At 36.9% G+C, this 23,912-nt stretch overlaps 1 protein-coding gene across 8 annotated transcripts in view; it reads left to right on the plus strand.

Annotated features, from left to right (window-relative positions):
- The window catches only part of ATG10 (autophagy related 10), a 259,495-nt gene that overhangs the window by 48,058 nt on the left and 187,525 nt on the right, over positions 1-23,912 (plus strand). For all 8 annotated transcript variants that reach the window (XM_049649756.1, XM_049649757.1, XM_049649753.1 and 5 more), the window contains one exon: positions 12,145-12,252. In XM_049649756.1, the coding sequence (XP_049505713.1) occupies positions 12,145-12,252 (108 nt within the window). The remainder of the gene's footprint in view (positions 1-12,144; positions 12,253-23,912) is intronic.

Genomic DNA, 23,912 nt, shown 5'->3' on the forward strand with positions numbered 1-23,912 from the left:
GAATCAGAAGCAGGCTCCAGGCTCTGAGCCATCAGCCCAGAGCCCGATGCGGGGCTCGAACTCACGGACCGCGAGATCGTGACCTGAGCTGACCTGAGCTGAAGTCGGCCACTTAACTGACTGAGCCACCCAGGCGCCCCCCTAAACATAAATTTTAGAATCATTTTACAAGTTTCATAAAAAACTTGTCGGGATTTTTTTCATGGTCTACAGTAAAGTTGTAGAGTTTTCCTGACATGATACATATATTCCTGGATATTTGACATATTTTTGTTCATAGTGGGAATGGTGTATTTTATCTTCATGATTTTAATTGATTACTACTATATTTGTAAAATTATTGGTTTTTAAAATTTTCTTTTAAGTTTAGTTATTTTGAGAGGGAGGGAGGGGGAGAGAGACAGAGAGTGAGAGAGGGAGAGAATAAGTGAGGAGGGGCAGAGAGAGAAAGAGAAAGAGAGAATCCCAAGCAGGCTCCTTGTTGTCAGTGCAAGATCATGACCTAAGCAGGACGCTTAACCAACTGAGCCACCTAGGTGCCCCTAAAATTATTGTTTTTATATGTTGATCTTCTTCCTGGACACTCTCTGAAACTCTCTTATTTATTTTTATTACTTTTTCTGTTGATTCTTTAGATTATTTAAGCACACCATGGAACCATCTGCCATTTTATCTTTTCTTTTATAAGAACTTATTCCAGACAATGAGATGGGACACTTGTAGACCTCACCTTGTATATTTCCAATCTCTTAGAGATTACTGTCCTGCACTGCCTGTGTCCCCATATCTGAAAATTCTGGTTTCATGTTTTTTTGTTTAGCTTTCTAGTTGCTTAAGATGGGAGGGTAAATCTAGTCTCCATTCTATAGAACTACTAAAGAAACACTTAGAAGAATGCAAAACTTCTTGAAGGATACTAGTGTGTATTGCCATTATATGAAACATTTAAATTTAATAAATATAGATTTTAACCTAAGATATTATCAGATATATATGATCATCAGTTCAACTGTTCTGTTTCCAAACCAAGATTGGCAGCAGAGCAGTGGGAGAACATGATTAACTCATGGAAATAAAGAAGAGGTATTAAAGGATGTCTCCCTAAGATTTGTAGCATTGTGGGCTATTGTGTTGGCCCAGCTTTCACATAGCTCTTGCCTTGATACAGAGGCAACAGACTTCCTTCTTCTTCTGAGATTTGCTCATGTCATGCTCTGGGAAGCAGGAGTTCTGATAGAAGATACAGAAGGAGAGGGCATTCAGTAGAAAAGCTTTAAACATGCACAGGCTTGGAATGGAGATGACTATGAGGGCAGAGATTGTGACTCATTCTGGGAAATATGTCAGGAAACTTTTGTTACATTAATAAAAAAGACTGAGAGGATAACATCTTCCCTCTTTTTCATCCTCTTCCCTCTTTTCTGTCAGTGTGAGTTTGCCACATTCCTGATATTGATCCAATTAGTGGATATTGAATGCTCTTTTTGGCAAGTAGAATGATTTTAGTAAAGTCTTCAATCTCACAGTATTCAGGCCCCATGGATAAAAAGCAGTGATTGTACTAGTACTGTGCAGCCTTCTCTAAAAGCTGTCAGTATCTTCTTCCCTATGATTGGTCAAAACCCTTTTGGTTTTCAGCAGTAGCCGTGAGAATCTGGCTTCTTGTGCTCAGGCTGGAACAGCTTCTGAAGTACTAACCATTGACTCTGTCCTACCTTGGCTGTTCTTCTGGGCAAGCTGCCTCTGTGTTCTGTGCAGCAGCTGTGTGACTGCCTTTCACTCACCTCTTTCTGCTTTGCTATCTATACTGAGTTGAATAGTGTCCCCCCAAATTCATGTCCACCCAGAACCTGTGCATGTGACTTTATTTGGAAATAGGGTCTTTGCAGTTGTAATCAAGTTAAGATGAGGCTATACTGGATTAGAGTGCTAAGTACATTATGACTGGTGTCCTTATAAGAACAGGGAAATTTGGACATACAGATACAGACACACCAGGGAGAAGACCTCATGAAAACAGAAGCAGAGGTTGGGGTGATGCATCTGCAGGTTGGCAACAATCAAAACCTAGGAAAAGGCAAGGGAGGATTCTCCCCCTAGAGCCTAAAGAGAGAGCATGGCTGTGCCAACACCTTGATTTTGGATGTCAAGCCCCCAGTTTCAGAATGGTGAGAGAATAATACATATCTCTAGTTTTAAGCTACCCATTTTGCGGTACTTTGTATGGCACCTATACAAAAGGAAGACCTTTCTCACTTTCCCTTTCTCTTCCTCCCACCCTCACAGCAGGAGCCTTCTCTGAGTTAAACTGCTTAAGGTCAGGCACATTTTATTTTGTGAGAAACTAGTAAAGTTAACAAATTGTTTGTACTGCTTTTCAAGAATAATGCTTTGAAATCAAAGTGACAACTTGCTACCCTGATAATTTTCTACTGTCAGACTATCACATTTCTTTCAGTTTACTTTTCAGTATAAAATAACTTCAGTACTCTTAATTCTCTTGAATGGTTTGCTTAGAAGAGATAATGTTATAAAACAGAAATTATTTATGAAAGAAATCAGATTTGGAGTAAATTTTAAATCTAGAAATCAAGACAGGGAAAGTCAGAACCTGTGTCATTTATATGTTTGTTTTTTATTCTATGATATTAGAAAAGCAATGACAAAACTTTAAGAAGATTTCAACTAGAGCGAACAAAATATGGTAAATCTCTATAAGTTAAATTGGAAGTAGAAGCAAAGGGAAAAAAAATACTTTTCTGCACCAGGTTTCCCATATCCCCTCTAATCACTTATAGTAGCTGTTGGCCATTCCTTGGGCACAGATAAGCCGGAATGCTCTAGGAGGCAAAACCAAATTGTTTAATATAAAAAAAGTATGAGGCACAGATGGAGGTCCCATATCTATGAACTGAAAATTGAAAACTCCAAATGGCTAAGTTGGAAAACCTGCAAACATTATTAAGAAAACAAAAGAAGAAAAAGAGACTGAAATCCCACAAAATGCTTTATAGTGAAACAACATTGTACAGATACCTGTTGAAAGTGTTAATAAGGAAAATGGAACTGATGTGATTTAAAGTTACTTTTTGGTGCTTTGGCTCCAAGAAAGAGAAGGGATTTAGCATCCCTTAAACTGTAATCATTGTCTAAAAACGTGTGTGAAATAAGCAGGCTGTGTAGGTCTGTGTAAACACAGAAATGCATGCTTCCGTCAGATAAGGTCACTAAATTGGTTCAGTAACCTTTTCTGGTCTGACAAGTAGCTGGTTTTCTTTTGCCTTTTTTTTCTTGGGGCCAGTGTGCTTTTCTGTGTTTGACCTGCATTTGGGGAAGGGGAGGGTAGTGTGTTCTCCTGCTCATCTACCAAGTCAGGAATGGGCTGGAGGTGAAAAGAGGGGGGACTTAGCAGGTCTGAGAGTCCTGCCAGGAAAAGGGAGCAGAGCTGTTGTTAGAAAACCAACTTCTTAGGCAAATGAGCACAGTGACAGGCCTCTCGGTATGTCTTCAATGAATGAAACAAAGAATTGAAGACCCTTAAAATTGGAATTTTAAGTAGCCAAAAAGATGTTTGCCAAAGATATGCTAGAATTCTAGGAAAGAAGTGTTGACCTTGTTTTGGTTTACCACCTAGAGGGTTAGTTTAAAAAGGAGAGAAAAACAAAAATTAGTATATGTAAAAACATTTGTGGTTTTTAGAATAATTTTGATTTCAGAGTGGAAGGAAAGCTTAAAACTTTCCTTATTTAGTCTTCCTAGAATAGTGTTTTCTTACATGGGTTGGATCTTTATTTTACTTTGTTTTAATTTTTACAAGGAAAAACAGTACATGGTCATTGTAAAAACTTTTATAATACATAGATATATAAAATACAGAAGAAAATATTTTCTTTCCTCTGTTTCAGATATGTAATTTGTTTTCTATGTAAATATAAATATATGAATGCACACTTATATTTATGTAAGTGGGATCATTGTTCTGTAACTTACTTTTTCCACCTAATATTATATCATGGCATCTTTTGTTGTGAGTTATTGAACATCTGTGTTATTTTCATAGTTATCCCTTTAACCTTAAATAATGTACGTCTGCTTCCTGATTTCTCATCTTTGGACAATAAAAATTGATTCCTGTTGTGATAGATGAGGAATTAAATGTGCTTATACTATCTCCCACATTCCTTCCTGTTCTACTTCTGTTTTTTAAATTATATTATTATTTTTACATCATCAAGATTTATAATATTTAGATTTTGTTTATTATATTTAATAATAATGTAATTATTTCTCTTTGTCTTGTTTATAGATGGATTAGAATTTAAATCTAATAAAAGTATATAGTGAGTGTGCTAATGTAGGCAAGATTCATTGCTGAACTAGGTATTGTGATAGAAGGCAGTATAACCCACTGATATGCTGCTGCCTTGGAGAGAATATTTCAGTCAAACTCCTACAGATTATCTTTTCTTTTCATACCTTGGCCTTGCTTAAGAAAGTTCTTTTAATTGGGAAGAATCAGAGAGTCTCCAGTCAAGGGCCTGTGGTCACATGTGTTTTGTTGTTTGATTTCCAGCGAATGAACAAATATGTTCAGTAGGCATTCACACGTTAGGTCAAACAGAAAAAAGCAATAATTATGGGTTGTGTTGTGAAAATGGTGACGCAAGGGGGTATCAGCCTATATTGGATGGGACCCAGCCAGAATTTTTTTTTCCCCCACAAGGACAGCCCCAGCTTCCTTAGCTGGAGCTGAGGTACATCTCCAATCCTCTGCCCTAGAAAGTTTTGAGGTAAGGGTAGATTATTTAATAAATTACTGTGTTATGTTGAATAAACTCCAAAATACTAAAAGACCAGGGAAATTAGAGATGTACAAAGCTTTTTTTCAAAGCTGAAATATGTTATATCCTCATTTTTACTTTTGGGTTTTGGTTTCTTGAGTTTTTGGTCTTTTGAAATTTTTGGAAATGCATTCCAAATGCATTTGGAAGGTATGATGATATCAGAAATTGGAACCAAAGTTAGTCAGATTGGGTGGGTGTGAGGGGTGGGCACGAGGTGGGGACACATTAACATTTTTAGAATTGTGTTCTGGAGGATCTCTAAATCCTTAACTACTTTCCTACACCAACTTTGGCTTTTTAAAAAATGGACAGGTACTAGTTTAATATCTGATCTACCCAGTATAATCTTTGCTTTCCAGAGGCAGTTTTTACTTTCTTTTTTCACCCCTTAGATTAATCAGCTATGGGCAGCTACTGGTAGTATTGATTTGATCTCTTACAGAAGGAAAGAATAACCACCTGAGATTTGTGGCCTAGGTTTGGCCTGTTACTCAGGGTTCCACTGACCCTGAAGGGACTGTTTGATCAGTGTTGGCAGTGACCTAGAAACTTCTGCATCCCTTAATTCCTCCCCAGCAACCTTGCCATTCTGGGCTGTTAACTTGAGTTTGAGTCCTATGTGCAAGACTACTACAAAGCAGAGCTGAAGTCCTTAGGTAACCACCTTTTTTTTTTCTTTTTCTTTTTTTTTTTTTAGATAGCAGTGTTTTTCTAGAGACCATTAAAACCTTATTAAAATTCAACAACAGAAGCCCTATAATTATTTGGATAGCTGGATTCCAAAAGGCATAACAGCTCTCTGGGTGGCATAGCCCATGGCAACTTGTGAGAAAGCAGACACAAACATGTTCTGTTAAGAAATCTTTAGATCCCCTTCCAATACACAATCAGAACCACACTAGAAAACTTGTCTCTATAGCTTTCTATACAGCTTCCAAGACATTTTCTCCCTAGAAGTTCAAGATTGGAATTTATTACAGCAGTGTGATAGCCTGGAGACATATGTTCAAAGGACAATCAATGAAGGATTTGTTTAACAATCAATGAAGTATTTGTTACTTATAGGCACAGAAGGCTTTGTACACTAAAAGAGTAAGTTTCCTTCCTAACCCTACTACCCTCTTCACCTACACTTTCAGAGGTCACCACTGATACCAGTGTCTTGGGTGTCCTTCCAGATATATTCAGTACACACAAAAGCGTATGCATTTGTATTTAAACAAATGATGACATAATATACACACACGCATACTGTTCTGCACATTTTTTCCCTTAATGATCTATTTTAGTTATTACTCCATATCACTACTTGTAGAACTTACTCAATTTTTATGGCTACATAACATTCCATAATTTAGATATACCATAATGTTATTTAACTTCACTGATAGGCACTTAGGTTATATCCAATTTTATGCTGTTGAAGCAATACTTTATACATATCATTCCATGAATTCTGTTTCCTACATGTGCAACTGTATTTGTAAGATGCATTTCTGGGGGAAGACACGTGCATTATTAATGTGTATAGGTATTGCCAACTTGTTCCTGAGGAGATTATACTAATTTATCCTGCCCTGGCAACATAGGACAGTGTCTACCATTTTATTTATATCTTTATCTACCCGCTATATTTTCATGCTTTTTTTTTATCTTTGCCAATCTGATAGGTAAAAAAATGGTATCACACAGTTTTAATTTGCATTTATCTTATGGGAAACATTAAACCTATTTTTATATGGTTAATATCCCTATGTACTTCCTCTGCAGTGAACTGTTTATATCCTTTACTCATTGTCCTATTGAGTTGCTGGTCTTTTTCTTATTGGTTTATTGGAACTGTCAATACATTGTAGAAATTAAAGCTATTTATATATTGACATAATTAGTCCTTTTCTATGATATGGCTGCAAATCTATTTTTCATATTTTGATGTTTGTCTTTTGACTTTATGGTGTTAAGGTTTTTTTTTTTCTGTGGAGTGGAAATTATCAATATTTTATTATGACTGTGAAGTTTTTATCTATTTTTAAAATATCTTTATATATACATATATACATATATATATAAACATACAAATATAAAATCATTTACATATATTTTCTAGTGTTTTCATCTAGCACATTTATGGCATTGTTTTTTCTCATTTAAGTCTTTATTCCTTATTTTGGTATAAAGTGAAGGGCATTCTGTGGAGATAACTTGAGTTTTGACTGTGCGGAGGAAGTGTTCTCTTTTTAATTGGTGTTTGGCTTACAGCACCTGGACACATTCTATTAGTTTCTCTTCTGCAGTGATGGAATGAAGCAACCTGCTTTGTGGCAGATGGGCAGCACGGAGTTCTGATGGCTGAAGTGTAGTTAGATACAGGACAGTGACAGTTTTAAGTTATGAGATTAATGGCAGTTACAGAGGCCTAGGTTAAGGCTGGGCAAATTGCCAGAAAGTAAGGTTTGAGGTAGTAGTAAAGACCACTTAAAAAGCAGTCTCAGCACTGTCACAGCTCAAGATGAGTGTTCACAGAGGCCAGTTTAGTATATGGAGAGCTCCAGGTGAGCATACTATTCCTAAAGGTTGGGAGTTGTTTGTGGCCATTTCCCCTGAGACAGCTACAGATTACTTGGTTGACTCTGTTCTTAGAGTTCCAAATGGGAACTTGAATGAATTAAGTGAAGTAATTCTCAATCCTGGATGCTGCATTACAGACTACAGGAAAGTTGTGACTGGGAACCCCAGCTAAGGTTGAGAACCATTGTTTAATGTAATCAGTCTGCAATCCCTTTGAATCAGGGATTGCAGTACATGTTGCCTCAGTGCCTCCAAAAGTGCACACAAATTATCTGGGATCCTGTTACATACAGATTCTGAATCAGAGGTTCCCGAGCAAAGCTTGAGATTCTGTGTGTCTAACAAGCTCCCAGATGACAAGGAGGCTCCTGGTTTCCAGATCACCCTTGAATGCTTCAGCTTGTTACTCAGTGTGCAAAGTTTGGGCTTTCACCACTCCACAACAGTCAGTAAGCATGTTTCTACCATGATGCTGATCTCTGGCAGAATTGCTTAGTGTGGTATGGAGAGCACTGGGGTCATATGGCCTGTTTTCCAGTTCCAGTGGCTCCCCCAATTAGTTGTAAGACAGATCTCTTAAAAGTACTTAAGTCCTTTACCCTCTAATCTCTAACACGATAGGGTTGAGTTGGATAAACTGCAAGGTTTCCTTTTTTCCTGCCTTCTCCTGTTCTGGTCCAGAGTGTTTTCAGACTCCGTGGAGACAAGGAACCAGTGTTTTATGTGCAAGCAGACTCTGTAGTTAGGACCCTTTCTTCCCCAGGGGCTGGGGCCTAGTCTTAACTTTGGATTGCTTGGGGAAAATAAAACTAACACATGTTAAAAAATTAAAGAAAACTTGACATTGAATTGTAAGGTATCATAACTACAGAACGAATGCAGGGAAGCTAGAGTTGAGTGTCTACCAGGAAAGTCAGTTGAGATTTGAGTTAATTTTCATTTATTGGGCCAGACAGACTGTAGGACTAGCTCAGGGGGCAGTTCCTCATGCTTTTATGTTTGCTTGTCTCTACAAAAGCAACCTTCAACAGTGAAGAGGAGAACATATTTTTCTGCCTTAAAACAGCATAGGAGAAGGCCTACTTCTGTGAAAGTAAATGTTTGAAAGGAAGCTAATATTCTATAAACTCTTTTTTTTCTATATTTAATTTTTCAAGGCTAATGTTGACTGTTAAGAGATTGATACTGAAAAGAAATTTACCGTATATATAGGCTGTGTCAAAAATCCCATGTATCTCCTTACAGACACCAATAAGTAGTATCAGAAAGTACCCACAATAGAAACAACATCCCTTAAATTACAAGTAATATTAAAAATGACACATCTCTCTATCTTAATTCATTGGATAAGAGATCAGATAATACATTTAGATTTTATAACACAGGTGTATAGGAATTTTTGACTTAACCTCTTGGTGTCAAAGGAGATGTATTTTGCCTTGTATTAGAATTTGCCGTAAGAAGAGGTTGTATGATCAGCCCTCATGAAACAGAATAGTTACCTTCATTTGATGAATCAGATTCAGTACACACAGTTCAGTTCTAACTCTTCTCTGAATGTCTAAACGGGTTTTTTTGTTCCCTCTATAGCTAGATTATTTTCAAATTGCAGACTGCCAGTACTTTCTGTCTCACAAACACGTATCATTATGGTTTTACTGTATTTGGTAAATCTTTTATATAATCAACTATTGATTATCTAGTATAATGAGGGTAATCATACAATATAGTAGAAAACCATCTAGTTTAGTCATTCAAGTCAAACTATTTCATGATTTAGGAGCCTCTTTCTGTGGTTATAGGAGGCCCATTCTCAACAGCAGGAAAACTCATCTAGTTTTAACATAATAAACACAATGTAGGTCATTTTATGGAAAGATTATTTTAGTTGCAAGTGACAGAAAGCCCAATCCAAGTTGGGTGAAGCCAAGAAGGGGCTTTTTGAAGCCGGGTAATCGCAAAATTTGAGGGTAGAACTAACTTTAAGTATGGGTGGTGTAAATAGTGTAATCAGGATCTGGTCTTTCTGCATCTCATGGCTTTGCTTTCCTCTGCATTGGCTTCGTTCTCAGGCTCCATTTAATTACTTGATGGCTGCCAACACTCCAAGGCTGCCCGTCTTCCTGGTTGAAATCCAGTCGAAAAGAGAATACCGTTCCCCGTCCCCTAACTGAAGTCCTGAACTGTTTTCATTGACCCTGAGTAGACTGCCCGTCTGAGTTTCTGAGGTCAGCAGGACTGATGTCCTTATTGGCCAGATCAGAGTTCTTTGATCATTCTCATAGTGGGGAGGCCATGTCCACACTGACAGGGAAGTAGGGAATGCTTCCATAGAAGATAATTGACTACTCTTCCAGAAGATGGGGCAATAAATAACCTGATGTAAAAAGCAGCAACAAGAACTACACTCACTACATATATCTTTCTCCACTTAAACCAATATTAAATGTCATTTATGTTGTCTAAATATAGAGATTTCAGTGGTAAAAGGACATCGGGGATGTACTTTGTGTTTAGATGATGCAGAACTAGAATTAAAAAAAATGATTAATTCTACAAAATGTATAACTTGAATGAAATAATAAAAGGTGATTATATTGGATACCTAATAGCTTACTTTACAGGGAAGAATGATATTCAAAATGTTTAACAACCTGTGGCAGTGGTATCAACCAATCATAATAAGTTGGATCCAGCCAATTAGAACTGGTGCTGATCAGGACCAAACAGCAGCATTCTTTTTTGAGTGCTGGTAAAGTGTTAGCCCAGGCAACCAGGAGGCATTGTAAAGGTGCTGCCAGATTTCTCAGAAAATATAGTTCCTGTATTAGTTTCCTAGGGCTACCATAAGAAAGTACTATGAACAGAATGGTTTAAAACAAGTACATTCTCTTATAGTTCTGGAGGTTGGGAGTTGAAAAGCAATATGTCGGCAGGGCAGCACTCCCTCTAAAAGTTCTAGAGAAAAATCTTTCCTTGCCTCTTCTTGCTTCTGATGATTGGTGGCAACTGTTGGCATTCTTTGGTTTGTAGATGTACCATTTCAGTTTGTGCCTCTGTTTTTCTGTGGCCTTCTCCACTGTGTATCTGTGTCTCTGTAACCAAATTTCCCTCTTCTTGTAAGGATGCCATTTGCATTGGATTCAGGGTCTACCCTATTCCAGTATGACCTCCTCTTAACTTTATTACATTTGCATAGACCCTGTTTCCCAAATAAAGTCACATTTACAGGTTCCAGGTGGACATGAATTTAGAAGGGACATTATTCAAACTAGCTCAGGTACCTAAAATCCAATGCTCTTACATTGTTGGCATGACACAAAATTAAAAAAAAAAGAAGCAATGTTAAAATGTACTATAAAATTTTTCTTTTCTTATTTTATAGATAAAAACTGGATTTTTGAATCTTATTAATAGTATTTAAGTGAATTATGAATTGTTTTAGTTGGAATGCTATTCTGTATTTTAACTGCTGCGTCAGAGTCAGTAATCTCATCTTCATTAATTATAACTATTTCTGTTAAAATGTGAATGTTAGTATGATAGTTTGGTGGAGAATTAATAATATTCATTGATACGTAGGTATGTTTGTACATGAGGTATTACATTTTTATACAGGACCTTTTTTTTTTAAATTTTTTAAAATGTTTATTTATTTTTGAGACAGAGAGAGACAGAGCATTAGCAGGGGAGGGGCAGAGAGAGAGGGAGACACAGAATCCGAAGCAGGCTCCAGGCTCTGAGCTGTCAGCACAGAGCCCGAGGCGGGGCTTGAACTCACAGACCACGAGATCATGACCTGAGCCGAAGTCGGATGCTCAACCGACTGAGCCACCCAGGCGCCCCATATACAGGACCTTATTGAATTCAACCAAATTTTGCTTAAAAAAATGGAACTGACCACAATTAGATAAACATTATCCATTACTGTATTTAAGAGCAAATATAAGAAAGAGGCTAGCAGTACAAATTGGTAAAGGGCTTGGAAATCCCATGTTCCCCATGGAACATTTGAAAATGGTGGTATTGTCATCAAGGTTTTAAAGAATGAATGGCTTTGTAGAAAAGAGTTTAGACTCTGGAGAGCAGATTTGAAACCATTGAGTTAAGGTTAAAGATAAACATTTCAATGCAGTATAATACTTTCTCAATGAACAATGTACTGTGTATGAAAATGGAGGCGGTAGTCATGTAAGGGAGTAAAGCGTGGGTTCCTGGAAGTGCTCAGGCAAGTGCTGCATAATTATTTCCCTGTGACGTTTAATGGAGATCTTGCCTTAAACAAGAAGTCAAAATGGAAGGTCCCTTCTAACTTCAAGATCTGTTGCAAGTTCTCCTTAAATTTCTCTTTTTATATAGGCCATGAAATCAATATTAATATGTGATGAAATATTTCTTTAAGTTTAAATGCTTTTTAACAGCTGCCAACGAGAAGTTTTGCTCTATGACTTATGTGCTATGGACTGCTTAGGAAGGAGCAGGGAGATCTAAGAGAAGGGGGAAACATCATTAATAAGTGAGAATGGTAGAGGATTAAAACTTCTATTCAATGAGTAGCTACTATGTCCAGGGTTTATTGGATAAATTTCTTTATCCATATTATCTCATTTCTTTGAATGTATTTAGTTTTTTATTGCTCAGTTTGAAACTTATGGAAAACTATAGTACTTAAAATGATGAATTCTTAAAATAATTGGCATTTTCTTATGTATTCTTTGGTGATGCAACACAGGACTGTTCTGAAGGCTACATGTGCAAAACACACTTTCAAATTAAACCCGAGACTCTGATGTCACATTCGGGAATATCTGCCTGTGTACAGACATGTCTTCCCATTGAGGTAAGTGGTTTAATATGTCTTATTCTCCTTTTCAGTCTTTTTGAAGTATAAAGGAAACAATTTAAATCTTAAACATATATTTGAAAACATTAACTGGCATTGGATCCTGGGCCTGCTGTAAGGCAAAAATTGAATATCATTGGTCAGGAAGTATTTTCTTCTATAATACCGAAAGCAGGAATTGTGGTAGTGTAAAGATCTACTGAGTCCTTACAGACTCTGAGCCTTCACCCTTTTGGTTTCTCTTGGATCTGAAGACCACAGATGACTTCCATTGCCTATTGATTTTTCTCCAGTGAAATCCTCCCAGGACAACACAGACATGTCCCTTAGCTGATTAATACATAGCTGGAGACTTCTTTGCCTAGTCTGCCTTTAACTCTTTTCCCTTTAAAACTCTATGCCTTTTAAACTATGCTGGATCTGGGTCTCATTCCTTAGGGGACTTTAACCTTGACTTAAAAATCTTCCTAAATTAAATTTTAATAAGGTGCTGATGGCTTAGTGGTTTTCTGGGATACTTTCAATTTTATTTTTATCAAAATGCAAATAGCCTTCTTATATTGTTATTGTTAATAAAGAAATTTTTATATATCTATGGCAAAAGTAAACAAGAAATATGTAAAGAGTACAAAAACTGCCATATGTCCTTTAACTGGATGTAGCCACTATTATAATAAATATCTTTCCACAAATTTTCTGTTGTACAGACATGTACATACTTTTTTTTTTAATGCACAAGTAATATATCATAGACTTCTTTACATGTCAGTAATTGTAGAATTCCATAGTTCTTTAAATGGCTTCATTGCATTTCATCCTTTGGATACACCATAATTTTGTAGAGCCCATTCTGAAGTAAAGTACTTGAATTCTAAAATAGAATTGATGGGGATCTAATTGCCTCAACACAAAGGAAGAAAATACTAATGCTTGGAATTCTGAGCATTCTGGTAAAATGCGAGATTACGAATTTCTTGTGAAGGAAGGAAGAACCATTTCCTAGGACCTGTTAAGTCAGACCCATTTGGCAATCTGGCATTAGACTCCCACCTCTCTTTCCCCACTGCCTGTGTATGACACTGGCCTAGAAGTAACTCTTGCCAATATAATTCAGTTTGCAAGTTATTCTTGAGGGTATTGTGCTTGGTAATAAGCTAAGTGCCCCTGGGTAGGCGCTCAAATCCTGATTACGGCTTTGTAGTTCAAATAACCAACATCACATTAGGAAGCTTTTCAATTCATTATATATTAACTTAAAAAATGCACACAGAAATGGTGATTTAAAAGATGAATTACCAGTTTATGCCTAACAAGTTGGCAGAGATTTGAAAAGAACTAAAAAGCAGTGTTGACAGTGTGAGGGAACTGACACTTTCTGGTTGATGTTTTAACTTCACAGAGTTTAAAGACGGGCACATACTACGAAAAATCTATTCCAATTCTAGGAATTAACCTCATAAAATAGAAATCTTTTCAACATTTTCTAACAAATTTCAAACATGAAAAGGTTGCAAGAATTTAGCAGTCAACATCCATATACTCCTCACCTAGAGTCTTTCATTGACATTTGCTGTGCTTGCTTTATTACATGTCTGTCCCTCTATTCATCTATCAGTACATTTTATTTTTTATTTTAATACTTTTACCTCAAAGTAAATTGAAGACAAATATTCATAGAATTATTGGAAATGTACACAGAGATTTAACTGCAAGTACATTCATTTCACCATTATTTATACTAGCAAAAAATGGAAACTGCGGAAATACAGAACAATAATGGATTGGTTAATTATGGCACATCTCTGTGATGGCAGTTGTGATTCAGTAGGCCTGGAATGGGCCTGAGAGTTTGCAGTTCTAAAAAGTTCCTGAATGCTGCTACTGCTGCTGGGCCAGCAATCACATTTTGAGAACCACTGCACTGCTCTATAATAGAATGCCTAGCATATTTGAGATGCTGCGCAGCTGAGATGGTTAGTTGAACTGATGTATGACAGCATCGATATTGCAGTAATTTTGGTGAGATGAGAGATATCTTAGGTTGGGTTCACCAGAAGCAGAGCTTGAGATGGAGGTGCTTATTCACTAATTTGTTAGGGATAACTTTTAGAAGGGAGTGAGTGACAGAAGCAGGATAGGACAAGGGATAAAAGCTAAGGAAGAATGTGCTCTCAGGTAGAAACTAGCTTGGGTCTGACCCCATGGGAAGCTCTGGAGCACAAACTACGCCTAGATTTACTTCTGCTTTGTGTCATTGGGATGGGTCTTTTTGTACTCTGTGACAATTATTGGCTTGTCGGTCATTCATTGGATGAAATAGAGGTAGACATAGCTTCCCAAGCAGGGTGTCTCCGGTGTTACTAGGTATTCTGCTTTGTGTTATCAGCCAACAATCAAAACAGCTAAGTGGGGATGGGTACACTGGCCTTAAGGGGAGGTGGGTGGGACCTCAGCAGTGTCCACTGCCAAAGAGTAACCTGAAACCAACAAAATGGGATCTACAGCGAAATATTTATATAAGTTCTGTATTTAGATGAAAGCAGGGAGATGATATTATTTTGGAAAATGTGTTTATTTTTCATAGAAATATGCCATTATGTTAACATGTATTTGAAATGAACTAATACATATAATATTTTTTGATAATGTTAGTGTTAGTTGCTAATACAGTGAATGCCAATAGATACAACTTACTTTAAAGCTCATTGGGATCTCCAATTAATTTTAAACATGAAAAGGGATCCTGAGACCAAAAAGCTTGAGAACCACTCATCTAGATCAAGGAACTATTACGTTATTACATGTGAAGAACACTGATAACTAAAATGTATAATAAATGAATACACAAGTAAGAGTTAAAACAAATGAATCATAAATAGAATTCATCCATGCAGAGAAGCATCTCAGGGGCCACAGGTGAGCTTGCAAAGATTACTATGAGGAGTATCTGGGGCTTTGGAGACATTAAACTGCAAATGAAGGCCTAGGCAAGTTAGTTGTCTTCAGATACCTAGAAGCCTCTTCTGTGGAAGAAAGAGTAAATTTACTCTGCTTCTGAGGATAGAACTAGTTTGTGTTTGTAAAATATTCTAGATAATTCTCTCTAATGTTTAGTGTTGCCTACAGTGAAATCAGTCAACTTGCAGAGTTGTATACTCCCTCTCCTTTTGTGGAGATATTCAGCAACAGAGTGGATAACCCTCTGTCTGGAATAGTGAGTGGTCATTGACTGAAATGTTGAGATGCTTAAAGCACCAGGCAGATGATGAATGAGTGAAGTGGGTGTATCAAAAGTGGCAGGACTGTGGAGAAGTGGACATGGCATGACTCATCCAATAGGGGCAGCAGACATACAGCTCCAGGTGGATTTTCAAGACAAGGCAAAGATCTGGATTTTTGTGTGTTGGCTTAATTAAAACAAAAGAAAACAAAACAAAACAAAATTGTGCAGGTCACACAGACTATACCTATGGGCTGCACGTGGTCCTCAGGCCACCAGCATGTAACCTAGCCTCTATTATAGAAATAAGTCCTTTATTGTATAGAAGACTAAGCGAGGGGACTGCTAAGTTCTCTTTAGATTTTAAAGCCCAAAAGTTCCAAATCTGTACATTTCTGATTTAAAAGTTTTTAAAGGAATGACTTTGCTAATAGTTGCTTCAGTTTTGTTTTGTTTTGTTTTGTTTTTATTTTGGCCATGTATGATGTGGGAAATCTACTCACTTCCTTGTCCTAACCAGAACCAGCATTCTTGATTGTAGAAAGATAGCTGGATTCATGATTTTTATGACTACAAAATTATCTCCAACGGTATGTATATAATCATAGGATTTTAAAAATCAAAGTGAAATATAATGGAATGTATAAGTGAAGTAATTTGAGAAAATCACAATCTATATCCTTTTTGAAATTTTTAAAATGTAATTCAAAATGGTAGTTAAGAGAATGAGAGGGTATACACAATTCTCTGAAATATAATGGCGTGCTGTTTAGTGTTGGCTTTGAGGAATAGGAATTCTTATAGGTTAGTCATATTAGATAAGACAGTTATTGTTGTGGGTGCCTGGGTGGCTCATTTGGTTGAGCGTCCAACTCTTGATTTCAGCTCAGGTCATGATCTCAGGGTTGTGGGATCGAGCCCTGCTTTGGCTCCACTCTGAGTGTGGAGACTGCTTAAGATTTCTCTCCTTCCTCTGCACATCCCTTGTGCTCTCTCTCTCTTTTTTTAAAAAAAAGGACATTTGTTGTTGAGAGTAGTTAATATGATTTGCTTGTGACATTTCTGAGTTTGTGAAATAACAACAAAGACTTTGGAAATTTTTAAGCAAAGTATTTTCCTTAGCAGTCACCAAAAGAAATCTATTGCCTCAACTTAAAATCGTTGATATAAATGAATTTTTCCTCTTGAAATGGTGTCAGAGATAGGTGTGGAGCATATTTTATTTATTCATTTACTATCTTCATTACTTTAGAGCCTCAGGTTGTACCTTCAGATTACATTTTTTAAAACTATGAAAATGATAGAGTCATAAAGATAGCAATAGCATGCTACTGGAGAAAGGATTTTTGTCCTAGGGCCTTGTAGTTCACTAACTGGGACTTTCCTTAGTCCAGGGCAGGTAGAATATTATAGAAAGCCCTCAACAAAAACAACCTATCATAAATTCCCTGAAGCATAAAGCCGAGAATCAGTAACTGGAGATGATCTCAATTGCCAAAAGAACATATTCAAGAGAATGATGATCTTCTGAGGTAACCAGGTCTTCAAATATACTCATTTGCCCTAAGGGTTTTATTAAGTGGCTTCTAGGATGAGTTCCATTTTGTATGTCCAAAATAGACTCCTATGTCATAATGTTGTGTGTATGTGTGTTTAATAATGGAACAAGTGACAAGCAACGGCTCTCAGTGTTAACAATTTCTTTGTAAAGCAACTGCTATTTTTAGACTGAAGTATAGACCTGTTGGTAAATGTAACTAATGAGTAATAAGCATGATTACCCCTAGTATTTGAAGATGTAATTATTAAAGCAATGTTAGAATACCAGAAAGCCTTTTATATTTAATGTGCATTGATACAAATGGACACATGTGTAGTAGTCAGTCAGTTTTTATTTATTGATATGATGAATTTAACACTGATAGATAAATGGGTTGTTAAAGAAAATAACTATTAATACAGCAGATCCAATTGCACTCTTGTGTTTTTCTTGAGGTATTTTGATAAAATTAAAAGACAAAGCAAATTTTTATTTTATTTAGAGTGCAAATATGCCATAGAGTGATGTGGTATTTGAAAGTGGGGAGTATAGGATATGCTCAAAACCAACCAGGTCCGATTAGGATTTGCAGCTGTAATTAAACTGTGAATTATTACACTAAATATAGTATTTATTATAAAATTATATTTCTGTACTCTATGACAGAAGTGTTTGTTAAGTTATTCTTAATACTCGCCAGAAAGTGCATATAAAGATGTGGCACTAGAACTGCCTGATCTAATGAAATCTTAGGGGTGTTAAAGCAACTTAGCGTTCTCTTGTGAAGCCAGGGAGTCGTACAGGGAAATGTTTCACTTTCCTGAATCTTCCTTCTTCTCTAGGCCCTACGTACCTGAATGAATATTACTTTGCAAAATTCAGAGTGTGTTAGGTTAATTGAGAACCTATAGCCTTAATGTCTTTTTAAAAAAATGATTTATTTTTGAGAGAGAGAGAGAAAGAGAGAGAGACTGAGGGAGGGGGAGAGAGACAGGGAGACAGAGGATCTGAAGCAGGCTCTGCACTGACAGCAGTGAGCCCCATGTGGGGCTTGAACCCATGAACCATGAGATGATGACCTGTGCTGAAGTTAGATGGTCATCCAACTGATCCACCCAGCCGCTCCCCTAAATGGCTTCCTAAGGTTAGTTCTACGCTGGAAATTCTCTGTACTCTTTTTTCCTTGGCAAAGAGAGAATCTATTTTTTGAGAGAAATCAAGATGAGTCAATTCAGGTAGATAACTAATTTTTTTTCTATTTATCAAGTCAGTAGAAAAGCTTTTGTAAAGATACCTGGCATGGCCATTGTATTTTATCTCAGCAGCAAGTTATATTGGAAAGTTTCCTTTATGTATAGCTCTAATATTGAGGCTTTTTAAAAATCAAAAGTAAGGTTATTTCTAGCCATAGATGTGTACTTGAGAGAATACTGGACTGATACATATTTTTTTAATTTTTTAATGTTTGTTTTTAAGAGAGAGAGATAGAGTGCAAGCAGGGGTGGGGGTTGTGGGTTGGGCAGAGAGAGAGAGAGAGAGAGAGAGAGAGAGAGAGAATCCGAAGCAGGCCCCAAGCTCTCAGCTGACAGCAGCAAGCCCCACGTGGGGCTCAGTCTCACAAACCATGAGATCATGACCTAAGCCAAAGTCAGACACTTAACTGACTGAGCCACCCAGGCACCCCTGAACTGGTATTTCTGTATCAAAATCTGACAAGCTTTCAATGTGGAATGTTTATGTCCAGTTATAAAGGTCTAACAGGAACCAATTGTTTCTGAGAAGGACACTTAATGTATTACTTTAGTTCTAATTGTATGTTCCTACTGTTTCTTATAATGAGTTTGAGATGCTTTCCACGAAATACTTTAAGAAATATACTTAATGGATTGATTGAGGGTTTCAAACTTTATTTGGGTACTTTCTCATGGAGAATTTCTGAGCAGGATATCTTGATTTTACAATCAAATCTAAAATAAATGAAAGTGAAACCATTATTTTGCACTTCTTTCTCCCCCTTTGATTTTTAAAAATTTTTACTTAATTTCATTTTTTAAACAAGAGAAAGAGTGCACATGAGTGCAAGCAGGGGAGGGGGAGAGGGAGAGGGAGAGAGAATCTTCAGCAGGCTCCATGCCTAGCCTGGAGCCTCTTTAGGGGCTTGATCCCATGACCTTGAGATCATGACCTGAGCTGAAATCAAGAGTCAGCCACTCAGGACACCTGGACTTTGGCTCAGGTCATGATCTCACAATTTGTGAGTTTGAGCCCTGCTGCATCAGTCTCTGCTGATGGCTCGGAGCCTGGAGCCTGCTTTGAATTCTGTGTCTCCCTCTGTCTCTGCCCCTTCCACATTCAGACTCTGTCTCTCTCTCTCTTTCTCAAAAATAAATAAACATTAAAAATGAAAAAAAAAAAATGTTGGATGCTCAATTGACTGAGCCACTCAGGGACCCCAGAATTTTTTTTTTTTTAAGCCAGTGGAAACTCAGTGTATGGTTGGGGATAGGATACATTGCTTGGAATATAGTACAATGAGATTTGATCTTACAAAAGATTAAATAGAATCTAAAATATTTGAGTTTTCAGAATTATTAATTATATTTAAAATCCTTTTTTTCCCTTAGTTAAATTGAAAAAGTTAATTAAAAGATTATTTTCTGGAGGAAAAGAAATATCCATTAGCATAATTTTCTATGCAGGGCTCAAAAACAATGTTGTCCTATACTCTAAAGAAATTGAATGTTACAATGGAAATGTGTGATCTCATGGTGAACTGTAATCTTCTAGATGTTTAGAGGGTTGTTTTCTTGGTAGCTTGAGAGAAATTAGTTACTTGTTGGGATTTTTTTTTAACTGTCAGATAAAGATTAACTGTTGTACAGAATATTATTTTACTGTGGAACCATCGCTCAGAACTAGGGACAGTTATGCATATAGATGGCTACTTACGTAGTAGGACTCTATAGCTCCCCATATTTCTCCCACTAGTACCTGAAGTGCCCACTATTAAAGAGCTTTATTAAAAACACAGATAGATTTTTTTTTTTTTTTTGCAGGGAGAGAGCAAAACATTTTCAAATTGGGTTAGTGGTTCCAAACCCTACTGCTGAAGTCTGAGCACTGATCTGGTTAGATTACTCTGATCACCACTGTGTCCTTACAATCTAGCCCAGTGTCTGGCATATAAATGCTGGAAACTAATATAGCCTGTATTTTAATTTTTGTAGATTGAACTATCTAGAATTTCCCATCTAATATACTGCTAACTTAACTAAAAGTCCGCACTGTTAGAATAAATATTTTATCATTATTAACTTACAAAGTTTTGGGGAATATTTATTAAAGTTTATTTCTGGATTTATGTGCCTAAGGTAGTAGACTGTGGAAAAAATGAAGTATTGGACTTTGTTACAGTTTTTCAAAGTGAAAAGCTAAGAGGAAAAACTAAGAATAAGGCATCAAAGTGTTTTTAACAATATTGCTTCTGATTGCATAAATGGGACATGGGAACTTCAATAATGTTTTTCCATATGGTGCTTGCAAGTTTGCTATTTTAGAGGTATTCTTTGCTCTTAGCACATTGTTAGTCTTTTGTATTTGTGATAAGCATTGAGAAGTTATATCTAGTTCTCGCTGACCTCAAAGGAGTCTTAGTTGCAGAGTACAGGTTTGTCTCAGCTGTAGTTTAGAATGGATTGGAAAGAGTAGGAAGGCTATCAAGCTGGCAGTACTACATAAAGAATGTCTAGATGGATGCCTAAAAGAATGCCTTCTTTGGCTGGTGGGTCAGAGGGTACAGCAGCCTGGGTAATTAAATGTGGTCTCTCTTCTCTTGTTGCTCATCCCCAGCATATTTTGAAGGAAGAGAAGTTGTAATCTGAAAGTTGTAAGACTCTTGGATGAGAGAGTTAAAATGACCATTGACTAATCTTGAAGTTCTATTATTAATGCTTTCTTTCCAGTAACTATTTTTGAAATAAGTAGTTCACCCTCAGCATCACTTTGGGTTTGTTAGATGTGAAACAAAAGAGAAAAAATATAATGATGATCTCAAACTATGTAATTCTCCTGTTTATAGACTTATTTTTAACTATATTTATACTTTTCTCCCTCTGAATGTGCTCTGTACAGTGTTTTTGTCTCAAGACCCTCCATGATATCAGTCCCTTTTTTATTTCTCTTGCTTTCTTACTTAGTCTTGACCTTGCCATCTCAGTAATGCCCACAACACCTAAGTTCCATGGTCCCACATTTTTATGCCACACTTATGTTTCCACTTCTCTGTTCTATAATCCTGTCTCACCTCTTTCCTTCACTACCTGATTTCTTGAATAAGCAATCTGTAATACCTTCACTCTTGTCACTCATTTCAACTTCAAGTCTTTTTCTATTGACTTCTATCAAAATCAAGCTATGGAGATTGATTTCTTCTAAGTTACTAGTTACCTTGTAATCATCACATCTAGTGTTCTTTTCCTCCTTGACCACACTGCAACGTTTGACGCTATCGACTAAGACCTTTCTTCATAAATTCTCTCTCCTTTTTGACTTTGTGACACTGGGGACAAAGTATTCTTTTTATTCTCTCTTTCTAACAGTTTATTATCACTATTATTCTGTGGCTAATATCTTCCCGAAGTCAGAATCCTTGGGGAGTGCTGAAGGTCAACTCATACAAACAAAGATGAATCCAGAGGGCAGGGTGGAGGTGAAAATGAGAAGCCAAGTCAAGAGTCATGACTACAGAACTAATCAGAGGATCTTGGGCAACTACCTCGAATAAAGCTGAAGTGTCCATAGCTTTTCAGTTTGACAGCTGGCATTTTGACAAATCAGACTGACTTAAAAACACATGGGTGGAATCTGGCAACAAGAAACTTGAGGGCTGGGATTCCATCTGTTCCTCTGTCCCTTTGGCTGCCTTATGAACCCATTGACCAATCTTTGTTTCTACACTGACTTTCAATATTTAGGGAAGAGGCTGTAGCACATGCTGGACATTCTTGAAGTGTGATTCTAACTTCCAAAATGTTTTTCCAAATCATACTTATTTGGTGACACAAGGTGTTGGAATTGACCTGGCAGGAAGTCTAGTATCTTGGGGATTTTTTTGTTTTTGTTTTTGATTGTTTTGTCTTTCTTTCTTTCTTTCTTTCTTTCTTTCTTTCTTTCTTTCTTAACCACTTATTACATCTCAGGCTCTGGGGAATGGCTGTCGGAGATCTACATGGTGGTGAGTGTAGAAGGGAATGTTGGTAAGCAAGAGTGGCTCTGCATTAAAAGTAATTTGGGGCTGCACATGTGAGTGTTGAGACTTTAGACTGATTTGAGAAGTAGTTAGAGTTTTTAATATGGTTTGACTAAATCTCCCCTTCTGAGGAGCAATAGGCTGTCTGTGTTAGGGCCTTGACCAGATTGTTGGTACGTTGTTAGGTTCCTGAATCTGGGATCTCCATGCAAGTTAATGAGGAGGACTGAGAAACAGAGAGACAGACCAAGTCAGAATCTATTAATGAAAGCTGAGATTCAAACACCAAGAAGAGTAGTACAAACATTTCCCCCCAAATTAGAGGGAATGATGGTGTCACAGGTTTGAAGTTAGGCAGAGATGAAACTGCAGTAAGGTTAGGTAGGGAATAAGGAGGACATGAGTGATTGCCCCAGCCATTCTGGAGTGTGCTGGATCTTCTTTGCATTTCACGAATGAATAGTATTGGAGTGTGTCAGACAAGTTTAAAGAGTTAGAAGGAGTCAACAGGCAGTGTGAATATGTGGGTAGGAGAATCAGATGAGTTCTATAATTTGAATGTGCTTTCTCCTAGCTCTGGTCCTTGTCTGTGTTCCCTGTTTTAGTCTATTGTTTGTTTGAGGGTATCTGGTGAGTCTTTCTGGATGTTCTACAGCTGTTGCCGATATTGGTTGGTAGCTGGGGGTTATTTATATCTTTGCTTAGAGGTGATAGGAAGCAACTTAGTGGAAGCTGTAGTCTCTAGTGTTATCCCCCTACTCAACTGCTCAAATCCTTGAGCATAGGATTCATAGCTTAAACTTACCTTGTAGCATTTTCTCAGAGAATCATTTTGAATGAGGGGTCTACCAGAAAAAATATTATAAATAACTACCAATAGAAAGTTTTATTCTATAGAAAGGCTTTTCTTGTGAAAATATCCAATGTGGCATTATTGCTCTATGATAGGTATTTTGTGAAATAAAAAGGTAAAAAAAAGTGAGAATATACTTGTCTGAAATCTGTTGTTTATAGAAGCTCCAAAGTATATTAACATGAAATTTCGATTTTTCCAAAAAGACCAAAAATATCATATTCGATAGAAGATCTTTTTTGAAAAAAGTTTATACAGCTTCCATACTTGTACGTATGATTGGTAGTTTAGTGCTCTTTTTAAAAATAATAAACAAATGAATGTTTCAGGAAACCTGTGCTAGACTGAATCAGGTGGAACTGATTTAATGTTATGGATAATTGCATAATTAGTGCTATAAAAAATAAACCATACTATCTACTTGATGGACTGGAGCTGCTGTGAAGGAGGTGTGTAATTATACAATCAGCATCCTCCTCCTATGCTGATTCTAGGTAATCCTTTTTCTGCCTTGTCTGAGAAGGGGCTTCCTGTCTTGTGTTTCCTGATGTTATTTAAGTGAACAGAACTGAGCATTGAATAGTTTCCAGTCCCTTGGTAAGTCTTTCCCTGTCCTGTGTCTATGTGAGTGCATCCTTTGAGACCAGTGGCTTTCATACTTTTTGATATAAACCCACAATAAGAAATGCATTTTATAGTAGGACCCAGTATATTGCATATGCACATACCTGAAACCAAGGCTTATGAAACAATTTTTTTAAAAATATAGCCTGTTTTACTAGTTATTCTGCTGTAT

This window comes from Panthera uncia (genome assembly GCF_023721935.1).
Source record: "Panthera uncia isolate 11264 chromosome A1 unlocalized genomic scaffold, Puncia_PCG_1.0 HiC_scaffold_17, whole genome shotgun sequence".
NCBI classification, from domain to species: Eukaryota; Metazoa; Chordata; class Mammalia; order Carnivora; family Felidae; genus Panthera; species Panthera uncia.